We start from the raw sequence: 19,450 nt of genomic DNA, 5'->3' as shown, positions 1-19,450 counted from the left end.
AACTGGTTTCGTTACTTTATTTCTCATTCCCTCCTATTGTTTCCTTGACTCTTTTGGTTTTGCTGGATAATAAAATCTCGAGATAGGAATTATTTATGGCAGGTAGTTCTGTTGGAATGGGTGGGCGGGCGGTTGTCGCGGGGTTTTGTGGGAGTTGTAGTTGAAACGCCAGTCGGGCCGCAGTGTTGTGGGCGGCGGGGGGGACTGCAGCTCCCATAGTGCACTGCGACAGGGAGGGAGGGTCACGTGTGTCCGGCGCCGCTGGGTGTCGGCGCATGCGCGGTCGCTACGGGCTGACCTTCAGCCGCATCCGCCCGGGAGGATTCACCATGTTAGCGAGAAGTGGCTCCGTTCTGCTCTTTCAGCCCCAATGGTAAAGGACATGGTCTGGCAGTCAGGAGAGGGTAGCCTCTTCCTTCAGGGAAATAATATTTTGTTTTAAATTTCAGTAAGATATAACCCCGGTGTTTTTGATCTTGTTGCATGACCCCCAAGGCTGAGGGCCTTTTCCAGAGGAAATCCTGAGGCCCTGATCTTCCTTGGAAAGGCTGTCATGGCTTTCTGCATGCCCCTTATCCCAGGATTGTATTTAACCAGGCAGTCACTTATTGGGGAGTTTCTTCCTTTCTGCTGGGGAGGGAGGACCGTAGTTGTTTAAATAGAAAGTATTGTATTTGTATAGTGCCTTCCACACCACAGGATGTCCCAAAGCACTTTACAGCCAATGAAACCGTAGTCCCTCTTGTAATGCTGGATATCTGACAGCCAATTTGCTCACAGCAAGCTCCCCCCAAATAGCAATATGATGACCAGGGCGGCATAGCGGCATTGCTGCCTCACAGCGCTGGGGACCTGTGTTCAATTCCCGGCTTGGGTCACTGTCTGTGCGCAGTCTGCATGTTCTCCCTGTGCCTGTGTGGGTTTCCTCCGGGTGCTCTGGTTTCCCCCCACAATCTGAAAGACGTGCTGGTTAGGTGCATTGGGCATGCTAAATTCTTCCTCAGTGTACCCGAACAGCTGCCAAAGTGTGACACGGGGTTTTCATCGTAACTTCATTGCAATGTTAATGTAAGCCTACTTGTGACACCACTAAATAAACACAACTTGGCCTGTCTAAACTAAAAGTCACCATTGGCAACTACTTGCTTCACATTTGGGAAAACGTAAAGCTTTTCTGATGTTGAGGATAAATATTGACCAGGGTACTCTTCAATAATGTCTTGGGGTTTTTTGTCTATCCACCTGAGGGGGGTAGATTGGGCAGAGAAATCGTGATTGACAATATAAGATTATAGCAGAACTGCTAGAAATGCACGACAAATCTTTGAGTGTGAAATAGAATGCTGTTCAGAATGAAGAGTCAGAAGGACTCAAAAATTAACTTTCTCTCAAGATGCTGTCACACCTGAGTTTTTCCAGCATTTTCTATTTTTATTTCAGATTTTCAATATCTGCAGTATTGTGCTTTTATTTTATTGCAATGAACGTCAGATTAGAAAATTTGCAGTTTTCCTGCCATTTCAATAGGTGACTTTGACTAGGATATAGCACCAAAGGCAGCAACAGGTGCTTAATTGGCCATTTCTACATATCAAGGTTTGGATACAAAGTAGGTTAGGCTATTGGTGTTCCCCTCATGACTTGATGGACATAACAGAAGGGAACAAGTAAGTCTTGACTGTTATCCACACTTTGACGGGTATAGTGGTAAGGGTTGGAGCTCCTGTTTTATTTACTTTTGTCTAATTCTACTGCCTTATCACTGATCTGAAAGAAGCTAGCTAATTTAGTTTTGGTCAGAAATTGGATCTGGTCCACTGCTGTTGCGTGGAGTTAGATTGTGTTATATTTGCTCGGTAGTCAATGTTGGGCTGAATATACAAAGTTTCCCTTTAAGTTTTGCTTGCAGCTTCCAGTGTTATAAAGCAATTGGTTTGATTTGTGGAGTGAAGGAGGATTTTCAGAATTGCCTTTTTGTGTATCAAGATGTTAGTACTCTTGGAGTACCTAGTTAACAAGGTGATAAGGTGTGGTCAAGTGTGCCGCTGCAACTGCACACACAAACCTGACTACATTATAGTTGAACACCAGTCAAAATTGTGTTATGCTCGGGCCAGTAAAGCATCTCACTTAGAAAAACACTGACATACAGCAAAAGTGCGAAGTGTCAGGATTTCGAATCAGTTTTGTTTCTTTCCAGTGATCTTATTGTATAGCATATCCATATTTACTTTATGGATTTACAGACTAACATACAATAATGATTTAGTCTCTGTATTTAGATCTTCTCAATCAGTGAATTTACAATGCTTAATCTCTTCTGGACAAGGGGAAATATTTTCCTGTTTAATGTGAGGCCTTCTGTGATAAATTATTCTATCTAACCCTAGAACAAGACACACAACTCTTCTCCAGAACCTCTTTCTGGGATTTTTGACACCTTTTATATTATTAATATAACTGTCACCACTGACAACACATGATAGCGTAATAATGATAAACTCTATACATGCCACTCTTCATTTCATCAAACTTTATTTATGGGTTCCCAGCAAAGAGAGGAAATAAACACTGCTTTCTATTGATCTTCCAGTGAAAGACAGGATGAACTTCTGGAATTCTGAAGTTGTGATCACCTAACAAAGCAGTACTCTTAGAATCTCCACAACAAGTAAAGGTGTCTTTAAATGACTCCTGTGAATGTAGAGCCAATTGGCCTTCATGAACAGTTGGGAATATCAAAAAGTAGTAACTTGTTGCTACTGATCTTTAATCCAAAAAGTAGTAACAAAGCAGAGAGTTGAGCATCATTGACCTGTCCTGCACGATACGGACTATGATCAATATTTTTGAAATTCGACTGATAATTCAAGCATTAAGCAACCAAATTGTAACGCGGTGGGCTTTGCTAAGGTTCACAGTGCGGATTTATGCGTTTGCATCTCAGATTGAGAGTTTTGGGCATGTGTCCTGGAAAATCAGCCAGTAGACATGATTGTGGTAGCCAATTCCTCCAGCGTTGCTGTGTTGAGAGGATGGTTAAAATTTCTACTTTGATTTTGTTTTTAAAAATTAGGTATGTTTCTTCCCACCAAGATAACATGTATTTTTTGTTGAGCATTGCTAAAGTCTAGCTTCAATTATGTTACAGGGGCCAAGTCCGAAACATGGTAACTCTGAAGGACAGTAAGTATTCTATTTTCTTCCATTATCGTAGAACATTTTTTAGATATCGAACAAGTCACACGTGATTGTTTTTAACCTGAGTGCCTTTATGGTATCATGGTTTTCAAAGATTCCTTTGGTGCATTAATAATGGATATCTTATGGGTTTCTGCATTGGTAACTCACAAGATGAATGATATAACTGGTTAAATGGGTATCAACTTTCTGTTTCATTGTGGGCGAGATCATGTAGAAAGAGCAGTTTTGCACCACTTAAGCTTCTCATTGGCTGTGGCTCTATATATTGGAAAAACGGTGATAGCTTAATTGGCTCTCCAAACCTCCCGCATCACCAGCTGTGGGAGGTTGATGAGCATATCTTCAAAATCCATGCAAAGTTAATTGTTTATATTTGCCTGGTTGAAAATTACGTTATGTACCATAACATTTTTTTAAAACGTACTGTACTGACACTTGACATTTCTGCATGTGCATATAACTTATTTATTGGAGTGCAGTGCTTTTACTGATTATAGGATGTACAAAGGCCAGCAATCTGACATTTATTTGCATTGCGAGAGTTTGATATTGCATCAAACAAAACCTTAAAAATTGCATGTAAAATTTAGTGTAAACAAGGATAAAATAAGTTTAGTAGTTTTTTTTGTCTGAAGCTTAACTTCTGTTGTGGGGAAAGTGCCTGAATCTATCATCAAGGGAGAAATAGAGAGACATCTGGATCAAAATTGTCCCATTGGGCAGATGCAGCATGGATTCATGAAGGGCAGGTCATATTTAGCTAACTTACTGGAATTCTTTGAGGATATTACGAGCCTGGTGGACAACGGGGGACCGGTGGATTTGATGTATCTGGATTTCCAGAAGGCATTTGACAAGGTGCCACACAAAAGGCAGCTGCATAAGTTAATGTTTCGCAGCGTAACAGGTAATATATTAGCATGGATAGAGGATTGGTTAACTAACAGAAAGCCAAGTGTGGGGATAAATGCGTGTTTTTCTGGTTGGCGATCAGTGACTAGTGGTGTGTGCCAGGGATCAGTGTTGGGATCGCAGTTGTTTACAATTTATCATAGAAACCCTACAGTACAGAAAGAGGCCATTCGGCCCATTGAGTCTGCACCGACCACAATCCCACCCAGGCCCTACCACCATATCCCTACATATTTACCCACTAATCCCTTTAACCTACACAGACAGTGACCCAAGCCGGGAATCGAACCCAGGTCCCTGGAGCTGTGAAGCAGCAGTGCTAACCACTGTGCTACCGCGCCGCCCAATCATTTATATAGATGATTTGGAGCTGGGGACCAAGTGTAGTGTGTCAAAGTTCACAAGTGACACTAACATGAGTGGTAGAGAAAAATGTGCAGAAGACACAACATCTGCGAAGGGATATAGATAGTTTGAGTGGGCAAGGGTCTGGCAGATGAAGTACAATGTTGGTAAATGTGAGGCCATCCATTTTGGTAGGAATCGCAATAAGTTGGTTTGCAGATGCAGCAAATAAGAGGGCAAATGGAATTTTGTCCTTCATTGATAGAGGGATGGAGTTTCAAAACAGGGAGGTTATGCTGCAGTTGTATAAGGTGTTGGTGAGGTCACACCTGGAGTACTATGTTCAGTTTTGGTCTCCTTACTCAAGAAGGGATGTACTGGCACTGGAGGGAGTACAGAGGAGATTCACTAGGTTGATTCCAGAGTTGAGACGGTTGGCTTATGAGGACCATACTCACTGGAATTTAGAAGAATATGGGGGGATCTTACAGAAACGTATAAGATTATGAAGGGAATAGATAAGATCGAAGCAGGGAGGTTCTTTCCACGAGCAGATGATACTAGAACTAGGGGGCATGGCCTCAAAATAAGGGGGAGCAGATTTAGGACCGAATTGAGGAGGAACTTCTTCACCCAAAGGGTTGTGAATCTGTGGAATTCCCTGCCCAGTGAAGCAGTTGAGGCTACCTCATTGAATGTCTTTAAGGCAAAGATAGATTTTTGAACAGTAAAGGAATTGAGGGTTATGGTGAGTAAGTGGAGCTGAGTCCACGAAAAGATCAGCCATGATCTTATTGAATGGCGGAACAGGCTCGAGGGGCCAGATGGCCTACTCCTGCTCCTAGGTCTTGTGTTCTAAAAAGTGAAGCAAGTTTACAGCACGAGCAGTGTTGAGATTGATTTTAAAAATAATCCCTTTATTACTGAATCAAAAGGACCGCTGATCCAAATATTGGGGGCAAGGAGTGAGTGACACTTAAAAAAACAAATGGAACAAAGTTGACATACACTTTAAGTGCCCTCTCTTCAATATTGGTTTCTTTACTTTTGTACAAGTAGACAGGAAAAAGTCCTAACTGAAATGAAAACAATGAATGCAGCTAGACGTTCTCACTAATATGAATCCTTTTAGTTGGATAATTTTACCATTTGAGCAGATATTTCTGCCATAATATAGGTTTTCATATTCTTCCAGAGGAAGCCACAGCTGGCGATGATGGAACATGACATTTAAAAGCTGGTAGAACAAGGTGACTTCATGGAAAAATGTATTGGCTATGGCATGTGAAAGTATTGCCCTGATAAACCACTACCTGATTAAATATTTGCCTACTTTCAGTCACCAGGCGCTTGAAGTCCATCAAAAACATCCAAAAGATTACCCAATCCATGAAAATGGTGGCTGCAGCTAAATATGCAAGAGCAGAGAGAGAACTGAAACCAGCAAGAATTTATGGAACGGGAGCACTTGGTATGAAAACAAAAACAATTGAACTACAATGACTGAATAATTACATTTTAATATAGAGATGTAGGCGGGTTTTCTTGCCTACTAACAGATACCGCATTTGTGGACAAGAACGTGGAACTTTTTTGGTTGATGCCCCTATCTGTGTTGGGCTCTGAGAGACTGAAACTAGCTGAATCAATCTGTTCACTTAATGCTGCCTTGTGATTCCTGCTGGAGCAAAACTGGTTGTCGAACTTAACGTTCGAGCAATTTCATTTGTTTGCAAACGACCCTTGGTCAAACTTACAGATTCTGTAAATGAGCAGGTAATCAGATACAGTGCAAATAAGATGTTTCTGGTATATTATCCAGCCTGTACCATTTAGTGTTTCCACAGAACTGCACAATTTCTTTGTAGATTCTTGCTGGCCATTTTTCCTTAACAAATTCCACCAAAAACTGAGCACGTCTTGCTGCCACTTATAGGATCTTGCTGTGCAAGATAGCTGCTGGGTTGTTTACACTGAAGGCTGTACACTTGAATTGATTGTACCTGAAAAGTGCTTTTAAGTTTTTATTTTGATGGGTGCGATGGGGCACTATATGAATACAAGTTTTATTAATGATCCTTTTGTTTTTTAAGCCCTATATGACAAGGCAGAAATTCAAGCTCCTGAAGAACAAGCCAGACACCTGATCATTGGGGTGTCCTCTGACCGTGGTCTCTGTGGTGGTATCCACAGTAATGTTGCTAAGAATATAAGAAATCAAATACAGGAATTGACTGCTGCAGGAAAAGAGGTTAAGATTGCTACAATTGGTGAGAAGCTGAGAGCACTGCTGTATAGGTATGTGTTGGCTTTGAGCTTGAGAACATTCATGCTTAATAACAAAGGACATTGATAATCTATTCTTGGCTAAAACACTAGCTTTGAGATGACATTGTGGGCTAGTGGTATGAATACTTATGACCACCATTTTTTTTGCTACTTCAGTAATGACATTTTAAATGGCTTGTTACCTTCCATAACATTAGCTGGGAGAGGTGTATCTTAAATGTTCATTATTTTTCTCCAGCATCATTTAGGCTGTTGTAACTACTTGAACTGCTGGTTTTGCAGTTGACTCTCTTTCCATGTTAGACTTTATTTTATGCTGGATTTGACATATTATACTATTCTAAGGTGCAAAATTCTTGGCGCCAGACTAACCGTGTCTTCAGTTTTTGCTGTACGAGGCGGTTAAAGACAATTCTTCAGATTGCTTGCAAAATTTTAATCTATTCTTAAAAATTGGGGGTTTACATCACTGACAGCGTTCCAGAATTGAGCTAAATTATGCAAGTGACTGCTACAATATTCATGTAATTGCAAGGTAATACTCCAATACCAGTTTTAGCAGTACCTTAGTTAAACAAATTAGAGGCAAAGTGGCATCGATTTCAGAGGTTGTAAAACCACACCTGCAAAAATGGTGGGAAAGTAGCAATGTATAACTTTTCAAAACAAATGAGTCTGACTCTGTTTTTGTTTTAAATTGTAGAAACCATGGAAGTCACATGCTGGTGATGTTTAAGGAGATTGGCCGGAAACCACCAACATTTGGTGATGCTTCAATTATTGCCTCTGAGCTCTTGAACTCTGGCTTTGAATTTGATAAAGGAGCTGTTATATTCAACAAATTTAAGTAAGTTGCTTGGCCAGCTACTGGTCCAAAAGAGTACATGTTTTACTTTTCCTAAGCATTGTTTATCCAACTATCATAGAATCCCTACAATGCAGAAGGAAGCCATTCGGCCCATCGAGCCTGCACCAACAACAATCCCACCCAGGCCTGATCCTCATAACCTCATGTATTTACCCTGCTAATCCCCCTGACACTAATGATCAACTTTGGCATTGCTAATCCACCTAACCTGCACATCTTTGGAGTGTGGGAAGAAACCGGAGCACCCAGAGGAAACCCACGCAACATGGTGAGAATGTGCAAACTCGACATAGACAGTTACCCGAGAATGGAATTGAACTCGTGTCTCTGGCGCTGTGAGGCAGCAGTGCTAACCACTGTGCCCCCCACCCCCCCCCCCCCCCCCCCCCCTTCCCCACATGGCATTGTTTCCCTGCATAGACCAATTTCTGTCTAAAGTTCCTGTTTCAAACTCTTCAGACTGGCTTCTGCCCTGCTCACAGCACAGAATCCATGCTGGTCCAAGTCAACAATGAAATTCCTCCACAATTATGTCAACAGTACAGATCTCTGCACTGAGATATTTTATCCCAGAATCGAGATGCTAATACTATTGGGATGGCATGGTAGCACAGTGGTTAACACAGTGGTTAGCACTGCGCCAGGAACCCGGGTTCGATTCCCAGCTTGGGTCACTGAATGTGTGGAGTTTGCACGTTCTCCCCGTGTCTGCGTGGGTTTCATCCAGGTGCTCCAGTTTGCTCCCACGGTCTGAAAGACATGCTAGTTGGGTGCATTGACCCGAACAGGCGCCGGACTGTGGCAACTGGGGGAATTTCACAGTAACTTCATTGCAGTGTTAATCTAAGCCTTACTTGTGACAAATAAATAATAAATAAACTTTTATTGTTTTCATGATCGATTTGAGGAAGTGCACGTCTTCTGTTTATTGATTCAGAATCTATGACACGGTAGATACCTGAGGGGAAGAAAACATTTTGATACATTAGGTGCTATATAAATTAAGAAAAATGCTTTGGGGTCATGTGGCTTTTACTCCACTTTGAGCACGACATATTTCAGTAATCTACAGACTCAGCTTGAAATTGTTTTTAAAAGTGTCTCCCAGCTGAATCTTAAATGTTACCACAAATAACTCATCCTTGTTTTTAGGTCCGTGATTTCCTATAAGACTGAGGAGAAACCAGTCTTCTCTTTTGACGCCCTTTCAAATTCTGGTAAGTTACAGTGCTGTCTGTAAGGTAGATAAATGAATATCCTGTTACTCCGGTTTACCTTGTTGGATTACCACTTTGCATCATGGTAGCTCAATGCGATTTCAAAATATATAACTGACATTGGTATTACCAATGAGAAATGCTACTGAGTCGAAGCAAATAACCTCTGAAGAGATAGTTATGCATTACACTTAACTTTACAAAACAAATCTAAAAAAATAAAAAAGGTTATTTTATATTTTAACAAGTAGTTGTAAAAGAAATACAGAACAGGGTAATGACATAAATCTTTCAGTAGTACAACTTGCAGAGATGCAACTCACTTGACTGCAACATAATTTATTATAAAATGGAAACTATCCTCATGTGTACTTCGTCATTCAGACATGGAAGACATACCTGTTATTGTCACATTCAAAGAATCCACTGGATAGTATTGAGTGGAAGAGAAAGGGCTTGTCACCTAATTTCATGTATGGGGTGGTAGGCATTTTCTGGGGTTTCGAATATATTGTTTTATTGCAAGTTCTTGGGGAAATTCTGTGGCTCAACCATGCAATGTATCTTGCTGAAGGTAACTCAGTTAAATCACCCAGACAGCATAGTTCCAAAAAGGACAGTGATAGGTCAGGATAAAAGTTCTCATTTGGAGCTGTGATTTTAGCAAGAATGAACTGGAAACAGCCTCTTTAAGGTAAATTAGTGTCGGAGTGACAGGAAGTATTCAGCGCGATGGTGAAAGTTCAGAGCAAATGTGGAAAAGGATGGAACTCCTACATCTAGAACCCACTGGATGTCAAGGAGCTTACAGGGTATGATGAGGCAAAAAAGAAAGGCTTATGTTAGATACCAAAAACTAAATGCTGCATAGTTCTTGATGAGCAGTTTGCATCTGTGTTAACAAAAGACAGTCAATGCAGATAGTGGTAGTTGAGAAGAAGTGTGAAATATTGGGTGGCATAAACCTAGCGATGGAGAAAGGGATTTAGCATCTTTGAAAGTAGATAAATCTCCATGCCTGGGTAAAATGTGTGCCAGGCTGCTCAAAGAAGCAAAGGAGGAACTAGAGGAGGCTTCAACCAGTATATTCCAATCCTCTTTGACTGAAAGTATAGTGTCGGAGGACTATTAATGATGTAATGTAAAAATAGAGAAAGGGGTAGACCAAATTACAACAGATCCATCAGTCTAACCTCAGCAGTGGCAAATTACTATTTAAAAAAAAAAAATTTAGAAGGACAGCAAAAATCATCACTTAGTCATGGTTAATTAGGGACAATCAGCATGGACTTGCGTGGAAAAAGTCATGTCTGACTAATCTGGCTGAATTTTTTTGAGGAGGTAACAAGGAGAATCAGTGATGGTAGGGAGTTTGATAAAGTCTGCAAGGGTTTTAGTGAGGCTTTTAAGGTCCCAAATTGCAGACTGCTCAGAAAAACAAAAAGTTATGGAATCAAAGGGAAAATGACAAGTTGAATTCAAAATCGGTGCAGTGGCAGAAAGTGAAGGATAATGGTTGGGAATTTGAGTGGAAAGGCTGTTTCCAGTGAGATTCCACAGATATGGTCCCTGGGGTTTCCTAGTATATACCAATGACTTAAATTGCAACGTAGGGGACATGATTAAGAAGTTTTGCAGATGCAACAAAAAATTGAATATGTGGTTGAAAGCAAGGATGAAGGCTGTAGACCACAGGAGCATATTATTGGATTGGTCAGGTGGGCAGAAAAGTGTCAAGTGGAATTTAATCCTGCAAAGTGTGATCTACTGTATTTGTGGAGGGCTCTAAAGGCAAGGGAATACACAGTAAATGGTACACAATAAATAATAGCCCATAATCTCTATCTGTTGTGTCATACTTGGGGGTACTGCACCAATGTGCTGGGGGATCCTTCAGAATTCCCAACAATAGGATTACATGGCAATTTCCAGTTGGGCAATTACCGTGCACTGGGAACCATCCGATACTCGGATTCAAGTCGCAGTCTTTTCAGATGGTTCCGTCTGTCTTGCAGGAATAGATGCCCAGGAGATGTTAGGGTACTGATATTTTTGAACGCCACTAGCTATCCTCCCAACGTGCTTCCCGACTGCTGTCCTGCATGGGTCTCAGGATTTCTAGTGCAGCAACAATACTGTGCCAACGCATCCAAGATAATTTCCTTTATTAGCCAAGGCATAGAATATAAGAGCAAGAAGGTTATGCTGCAACTAGAATAAGGCACTAGTTAAAATATGGATGGAGCACTGGGTACAGTTCTGGTCACCACATGATGAGGATTTGAGATGACAAAGCTAATAGTTTGGGATAACAGAACGAGGTCATAGTCTCAGAATAAAGGATTGATCACTTAGGACTGTAAGGTACAGGTTGTTGTACCTCGATAAGAGTGAACAGGAAGACCCTATTTCCCTGGGCAGAAGAATTAAAGGAGAGTTAAGAACTAATTTCACAGAGGGTGGCAGGGGTGGAACTCACTGCCTGAAAGGGTGATGGAGGCAAAACCCCCTCATTGCATTTAAAAAGTACTTGAATGTTATGGAACCAAGTGCCTATCCAAGTTTACAGACCAAGAACTAGAAAGGGAGATGAAGCTAGATAATGTTTTTCCAATGTTGACATGATGGGACAAATGGCCTCCATCTGCACTGTAAATTTCTATGATTCTGGATCGCATGAAAGTTCAGGGCCTGTATCTTCCATTCTCAAACTAATTCAGAGTGGACTGCTTCATTTATAATGATTGAATGCACATATATTCTTTTGACTGGGAATCAATAACATTTGTAGAAAAGGGGAAACACAGTAGCCTGCAAACCCAACATGTGTTATGGGCATTTGAAGGAGGGTCCACTTACCCATGCACAGTGTAGGCCCTTTCAATACAATTGGAGTTCACATCATTTCTGGATCTACATCGCAACCTTGGAAATCCCATCAAACTTTTAAAGCTCTATTGCAGTACTGGGACAGCACCTAGAACCAAGAAGGCTGCTGATTGTGCGCAGTGATGAGAGCTGCTTATCAATGGAACTTCTATTCATTAGAGAGTTGCTGTTTTCTGGCTAGATGATGTACTCGCAATTCTTGTAACAAGTGAGAGTAAAATAATTAAACCATTTCGGGGTTTGCTTTTAAGTTTATTCTGTAGGGATGAATATTGGATACACAAGCTAATCCAAACTGGGCAAGTTATTGGAAGGTGTGATAAGGGATAGGATCTACAAATATTTGGATAGATAGGGACTTATTAGGGAGAGTCAATATGGCTTTGTGCGTGGTAGGTCATGTTTGACCAATCAATTAGAGTTTCTTGAGGAGGTTACCAGGAAAGTGGATGAAGGGAAGGCGGTGGATGTTGTCTACCTGGATTTCAGCAAGGCCTTTGACAAGGTCCCTCATGGGAGGTTAGTTAGGAAGGTTCAGTCGCTAGGTATACATGGGGAGGTAGTAAATTGGATTAGGCACTGGCTCAGTGGAAGAAGCCAGAGAGTGGTTGTGGAGGATTGCTTCTCTGAGTGGAGGCCTGTGACTAGTGGCGTGCCGCAGGGATCGGTGTTGGGTCCATTGTTGTTTGTCATCTATATCAATGATCTGGATGATAATGTGGTAAATTGGATCAGCAAGTTTGCTGATGATACAAAGATTGGAGGTGTAGTGGACAGTGAGGAAGGTTTTCAAAGCTTGCAGAGGGACTTGGACCAACTAGAAAAATGGGCTAAAAAATGGCAAATGGAATTTAACGCAGACAAGTGTGAGATATTGCACATTGGAAGGACAAACCAAAGTAGAACGTACAGGGTAAATGGTAGGACTCTGAAGAGTGCAGCTGAACAGAGAGATCTGGGAATATAGGTACAGAATTCCCTAAAAGTGACGTCACAGGTGGATAGGGTCGTAAAGAGTGCCTTTGGTACATTGGCCTTTATAAATCGGAGTATCGAGTATAAAAGTTGGAGTGTTATGGTAAGGTTATATAAGGCATTGGTGCGGCCAAATTTGGAGTATTGTGTACAGTTTTGGTTAAGTTACAGGAAGGATGTAAATAAGGTTGAAAGAGTGCAGAGAAGGTTCACAAGGATGTTGCCGGGACTTGAGAAGCTGAGTTACAGAGAGAGATTGAATAGGTTGGGACTTTATTCCCTGGAGCGTAGAAGATTGAGGGGAGATTTGATAGAGCTGTATAAAATTTTGATAGGTATAGATAGAGTGAATGCAAGCAGGCTTTTTCCGCTGAGGCTAGGGGAGAAAAAAACTAGAGGGCATGGATTAAGAGTGAAAGGAGAAAAGTTTAAAGGGAATATTAGGGGGGGCTTCTTCACGCAGAGAGTGGTGGGAGTGTGGAATGAGCTGCCAGATGAAGTGGTAAATGCTTCTAACTTCTAACATTTAAGAAAAACTTGGATGGGTTCATGGATGAGAGGGGTGTGGAGGGATATGGTCCAAGTGCAGGTCAGTAGGACTAGGCAAAAAATGGTTCGGCACAGACAAGAAGGGCCAAAAGGCCTGTTTCTGAGCTGTAATTTTCTATGGTTCTAAACTATAAGTATTGCCAATCTGTTTATGCAGAATTGTGTTAATAGAACATAGAAAAGCTACAGCACAAACAGGCCCTTCGGTCCACAAGTTGCGCCGAACATGTCCCTACCTACTAGGCTTACCTATAACCCTCTATCTTACTAACTTCCATGAACTTATCCAAAAGTCTCTTAAAAGACCCTATCGAATCCGCCTCCACCACCACTATAATCTCACAAGTACTGTCATAAAGATCAAATATGGTGTGGTTTTTATATCTTTCAGTATTTGCGAAGAAAATATTTCTCTTGTTTCACATTTATTATGGAACAAGTTGAACTTGGTTTGGATTTAATCCTTGTTTTCCCATTTTATATCACTGCCGAATATGTAACTTATCCATGTTTGTGAAAACCTAAGCATTAATCAATCTTTGATTTTATTTCTAGAGAACCTTAGTGTTTATGATGACATTGATGCCGATGTTCTGCGAAACTACCAGGAATTCTCTCTGGCAAACATCATTTACCTGAGCTTGAAGGAATCCACTACAAGCGAGCAGAGTGCTAGGATGACTGCTATGGATAGTGCCAGCAAGAATGCTTGTAAGAAACTTGTACGGTATTTTCAAAGAGATATCTTGTGCTCTAGCTTTCCTAGTGGTTCACCAAATGTATGCAGTGAGTGCGTGAGTTCCTACAGAGCAGGAAGATGTCAAGTTGGTACCTGGTATGTATTAAATTAACTGAACTCGCACAAGGAGCACTAGAGAGAAAATGAGTTGCTGCTCGTGGTTCCTCATCCTTGTATGTGAACATTGGGGTGGTGGTGGGAGTAGGATTGACCATGATGGAGTAGTCTGTTCATAAGAACATAATAGGAGCAGGAGTAGGCCATCTAGCCCCTCGAGCCTGCCCCGCCATTCAGTAAGATCATGGCTGATCTGAAGTGGATCAGTTCCACTTACCCGCCTGATCCCTATAACCCCTAATTCCCTTACCGATGGAATCCATCTATCCGTGATTTAAACATATTCAACAAGGTAGCCTCCACCACTTCAGTGGGCAGAGAATTCCAGAGATTCACCACCCTCTGAGAGAAGAAGTTCCTCCTCAACTCTGTCCTAAACTGACCCCCCTTTATTTTGAGGCTGTGCCCTCTAGTTCTGGTTTCCTTTCTAAGTGGAAAGAATCTCTCCACCTCTACCCTATCCAGCCCCTTCATTATCTTATAGGTCTCTATAAGATCCCCCCTCAGCCTTCTAAATTCCAACGAGTACAAACCCAATCTGCTCAGTCTCTCCTCATAATCAACACCCCTCATCTCTGGTATCAACCTGGTGAACCTTCTCTGCACTCCCTCCAAGGCCAGTATATCCTTCTGCAAATAAGGGGACAAATACTGCACACAGTATTCCAGCTGCGACCTCGCCAATGCCCTGAACAGATGCAGCAAGACATCTCTGCTTTTATATTCTATCCCCCTTGCGATATAGGCCAACATCCCATTTGCCTTCTTGATCACCTGTTGCACCTGCTGACTGGGTTTTTGCGTCTCATGCACAAGGACCCCCAGGTCCCTTTGCACAGTAGCATGTTGTAATTTTTTTCCATTTGGATAATCCAATTTGCTATTATTTCCTCCAAAGTGAATAACCTCGCATTTGTCAACGTTATACTCCATCTACCAGATCCTCGCCCACTCACTCAGCCTGTCCAAATCTCTCTGCAGACCTTCTACGCCCTCCACACGATTCACTTTCCCACTTATCTTTGTGTCGTCTGCAAACTTTGTTACCCTACACTCAGTCCCCTCCTCCAGATCGTCTATATAAATGGTAAATAGTTGAGGCCCCAGTACCGATCCCTGCGGCACGCCACAAATTACCATCTGCCAACCAGAAAAGCACCCATTTATTCCGACTCTCTGCTTCCTGTCGGATAGCCAATCCCCAATCCACGCTAACATCCTACCCCCAACTCCGTGTGACCCAATCTTCTTCAGCAACCTTTTGAGGCACCTTATCAAACACCTTTTGGAAATCCAAAAACACCGCATCCAGCGGTTCCCCTCCGTCAACCGCACTAGTCACATCTTCACAAAAATCCCAACAAGTTCGTCAAGCACGACTTTCCCCTCATAAATCCATGCTGCGTCTGCTTAATCGAACCATTCTTATCCAGATGGCCTGCTATTTCTTTTTTAATGATGGATTCCAGCATTTTCCCTACTACAGACGTTAAGCTAACTGGCCTGCAGTTACCCGCCTTTTGTCTATTTCCTTTTTTAAACAGCGGCGTAACATTAGCCGTTTTCCAATCCGCCGGCACTACCCCAGAATCCAATGAATTTTGATAAATAACCACTAACGCATCCGCTATTACCTCTGACGTTTCTTTCAGTACCCTGGGATGCATTCCATCCGGGCCCAGGGACTTGTCCACCTTCAGTCCCGTTAGTCTACCAAGCACTGCCTCCCTGGTAACATTAATTGTATTGAGTACCTCTCCTCCTACCAACCCTCTATCGTTAATATTCAGTAAACTATTTGTGTCTTCCACCGTGAAGACCGACACAAAAAACTTATTTAAAGTTTCAGCCATTTCCTCATTTCCCACTATTAAATCCCCCCTCTCGTCCTCCAAGGGTCCAACATTCACTCTTGCCACTCTATTCCTTTTTATATATTTGTAAAAGCTTTTACTATCATTTTTTATATTTAGAGCTAGCCTAGCTTCATAACCTATCTTTCCTTTCTTTATCCTTTCTTTCATGCTGTCCATATTTTGGATGAGTTTTCAGTCCCAATCTTACGCACTCTGTCTCTGAAATTTTGGACTAGTCTGTTTCTGGCCAGAGAGGCTGTGGGCGGGGCTTAACTCGCCAGACAGCCTGTAGAGGGAGGTGAATGATGGCCACTTGAGCATAGTACCGGAGGGCAGTTAGTGCCAGCAGAAATCCTGCCAATAAAAAGTCAGTACCTTCAGTAGAAAATCACATTCAGCAACTTGATATTTCTTTTTATGTAAATACAGAATGTTATTTTACAGACAATGAAATAAAGTAACATGCTTAAATAAAATTATTTCTTTTAGCTGAAATTATTGACAAGCTGACATTGACATTCAATCGCACTCGCCAAGCTGTCATTACCAAGGAGCTGATTGAGATTATCTCCGGTGCTGCTGCTCTGTAAGTATAACGGTGAACGTATATATGATGGATATTTCGATATGATTTCCATTATGGGGGGGGGGGGAGTTTAGTGAGCAATGTGTAAAAAATGTCTACTATAAACAAATTAGGAGTAAAGGTGAAGAATGAGAGCTTAATAATGTGAAACCTAGATGCCAGGATGCAAAAACTTTACTTAAAAATTGGTAAATGATAATTTAAGGCCAGGTGCTGTATTACACTCCTGGGATTCTTAAGCACCCCTAAGGCTACACAAAATTATGATTTATGTTTAAACGGTATTTTTTTCCATTATATTCTGAAAGTCATAAACATTTGAGTTTGGGAAATAAGACATTCGGCGGAATTTTACCGGCACGCCCACTGCGGAATCGGGGCAGGTGAAGCTCGTAGAACGGCATTCTCCGTTAGCCTCAGGCGGGATCTTACGAGCCTCGGGTGGGCGAGGCGGTAAAATTCCGGCAATTGTGTTTTGCGTTGGCCTGTAACCTTCTCGGAGTGGGAAAGAGCAGCAGATCACCACTCCATTGCGACTGAGCTTCGCTTGAAACCCAATGCCCCTGTCTCGCCCGAGCTTCCTGATTCAGGCCAAGTGAGGCTGAAACAGTGAAGCAGCTCAGGGGCTCCAGCAGCGAGGTATAAAAGGAGCGCAGTGAAGGAGGATCCACCCACCTTTTTACAGCACCAGCTGAAACTGCCCCATTATAGTTCTCTGTGATTATTTTAAATTTGATCAATTCTTTATTGTCTCGCTGATCACTGAAACAGTGTTATTTATAACCCTTCATAATCTTGGAGAGTGCTAAGGTTACCCCTTTTCCACCTCGTATGAGAATGGGAATCCCAATGCTTTCCACTACATTTAAAACTTATCCTTTAAGGTGTATTTCTTTTCCCTATTCTTCCTTACACAAATGTATTATTTTATGTATTCTTTTGTACAATTAATTGAATCTGGCACCCATCTGCTCATGGTGTCAGCTAACCATGTCATCCTGCAGTGTTGACTAATCCCTGTCACATTTTGCCATAGGGACATTGGATTATAGGTGGATGTGTGCCATCAATTTAGCTTTGATTTCACTTTATTTTCATTATAGTTTGTCACTGCATCAATTCTGTTCTTGTCATGTGTGGCTTTAAATTGCATGCATTATAGTTTCATTTGTAGCTCTATGCATTCCACTTAGTGTTTTTGCTTATCATTTTCATAATACATTTGAGTGCTGTTCTGACTAAATTTACATAGCCTTTATGCATCTGGCATGCAGTCTTTGTTACTTTGGGCTTAAATTTGGCCATGACTGAATCGCATGTACAGCTTCATGAATCATTATATTTCCTTTTTTTACTTTCTGCGATTACAAGGAGTTTTTAAGCTCGCGGCAGCATTTTCGGACCACAAAGAGGTAATGGTTTATATTGGTACAGGTGGCAAAAAAAGGACCGTTAAATGTACAATGCCTGGTAGCAAGTTGTAGAATAGATCTTCCTATTCTGTCTGCTCGATGTGTAACTTAAGTCATTGAAGAGAAGAGAAAACCAGTCTTTTCTCCAGTACAATTTTAGTCACAAATCTTGTCCAGCAATGTAACCAGGATTGGTTAGGCACCAATTCCAGATCACAAATATGAAATACCTGACTTCCATCCTTCTGAAGGAATTGCCAATCTAACAGTTTGCAGTATGAAGCATTGGAAATATAACTCCAGGTCATAATACTTTTTTAAAAATGCTTTGTACCATTAGATTTGAATGCAGAATTGAGATGCTTTTAATCAGTCCTGATTGTGCACTATGGTTAATAGTAGATTTGAAAGTAAACATTTCATACTTTCCACACTGACAGAAACTCACCTTAGTGGTGAGAGGATAAAATAGGATTTGTACTTTGTTCTTAGTGGAAATAATCCAATAATCCTGAGAAATTAAATTGCTTATCACATTGTTAATTTTGCAGGTAAACATGATGCTCCAGAAAGAAGCCAGTGGAAATGAATAAAAGCGAGTTTCTGTTTGAAGATAATGGACAGTATTTCTGTTAAATTCATGGGAATCTTCTGCAGTTTGTAAATTATAATACAATAAAAAACTTACACAGTGAATTATTTCTTTCATGGAGTAGAAGGTGAGGACACAATGAATGTTTTGATGAGGGGGGGGGGGGGGGGGAGTGGTGAGGGGGAGGAGAGTGCAAGAAATGAGATGAACACAGTCCAAGGTCCTGTCTACCACAATGGAGGGGGCATCCTCAGCTGAGGAAAAGGAAGACAGAGGGAGTGCCCACTGTCTGATGAAAAATGGTTTGCGTCTAAAGTTTATAAAATCTGTTAATTCCATAAGGTTGTAAATTGCATAATAGAAAGTTTGAGGTTCTATTTCTTCTGCTTGGGCTGCGCTTTATTGAAACAGTTTGGGAGGCCGAGGACAGAGAAGTCAAAGTGGGAGTGGAATGGAGAATTAAAGGGGCAAGTGTCTGGATGCTTAGTTACGATTACAGACTGAACGCATGCATTTAGAAAAGCAGTCAGCCAATTTACATTTGGTGTCTCCAATGTAGAAGTGATCCATGTTGTGGCTAGCAAATATAGTTATTAAAATGGAAGTGGTACAAGTAAATTTCTGTTCCAGCCTGAAGGAGCATTTGAGGCCTTGGACAGGGAGGAGGTGAAAGTACAGGTGTTTCACCCATAGCAAGATGCCAGGGAAAAATTGCAGGTTTTAGGAGTGACGTAAGACTACCAGAGTGATGAAAATGAACTATTGCAGGTGGAGACTGGGTGGAATGTGAAGACTTTCTGAATGTTTTGTGGGCCTAAGATGGAGAAGGTGGAATGAACACACTCAATGGCCATCGTTTGCTGAAGAAAAAAGATATTTTGAAAGTTCTGGTGTGGAAAA

The 19,450-nt window shown here is 41.5% G+C and overlaps 2 protein-coding genes across 4 annotated transcripts in view; one reads left to right on the top strand and one right to left on the bottom strand.

Annotated features, from left to right (window-relative positions):
- kin (Kin17 DNA and RNA binding protein) overlaps positions 1-19,450 on the bottom strand; it is a 157,839-nt gene that overhangs the window by 30,235 nt on the left and 108,154 nt on the right. The window lies entirely within an intron of this gene.
- Positions 222-18,654, top strand: atp5f1c (ATP synthase F1 subunit gamma). 2 transcript variants are annotated; one of them, XM_078235929.1, is made up of 9 exons: positions 222-373; positions 3,152-3,186; positions 5,801-5,932; positions 6,555-6,759; positions 7,454-7,597; positions 8,771-8,835; positions 13,804-13,959; positions 16,450-16,546; positions 18,510-18,654. In XM_078235929.1, exons 1-9 carry the CDS (start codon positions 276-278, stop codon positions 18,511-18,513), a joined length of 936 nt encoding a protein of 311 aa, XP_078092055.1. In that variant the 5' UTR covers positions 222-275; the 3' UTR covers positions 18,514-18,654. The 2 variants fall into 2 exon arrangements, with proteins under 2 accessions (XP_078092055.1, XP_078092056.1); XM_078235930.1 differs by lacking the exon at positions 18,510-18,654 and having other exon boundaries at positions 241-373; positions 16,450-16,550.

This window comes from Mustelus asterias, chromosome 19 (genome assembly GCF_964213995.1).
Source record: "Mustelus asterias chromosome 19, sMusAst1.hap1.1, whole genome shotgun sequence".
Classification (NCBI taxonomy): domain Eukaryota; kingdom Metazoa; phylum Chordata; class Chondrichthyes; order Carcharhiniformes; family Triakidae; genus Mustelus; species Mustelus asterias.
This window is presented reverse-complemented; position numbering and strand designations above follow the sequence as displayed.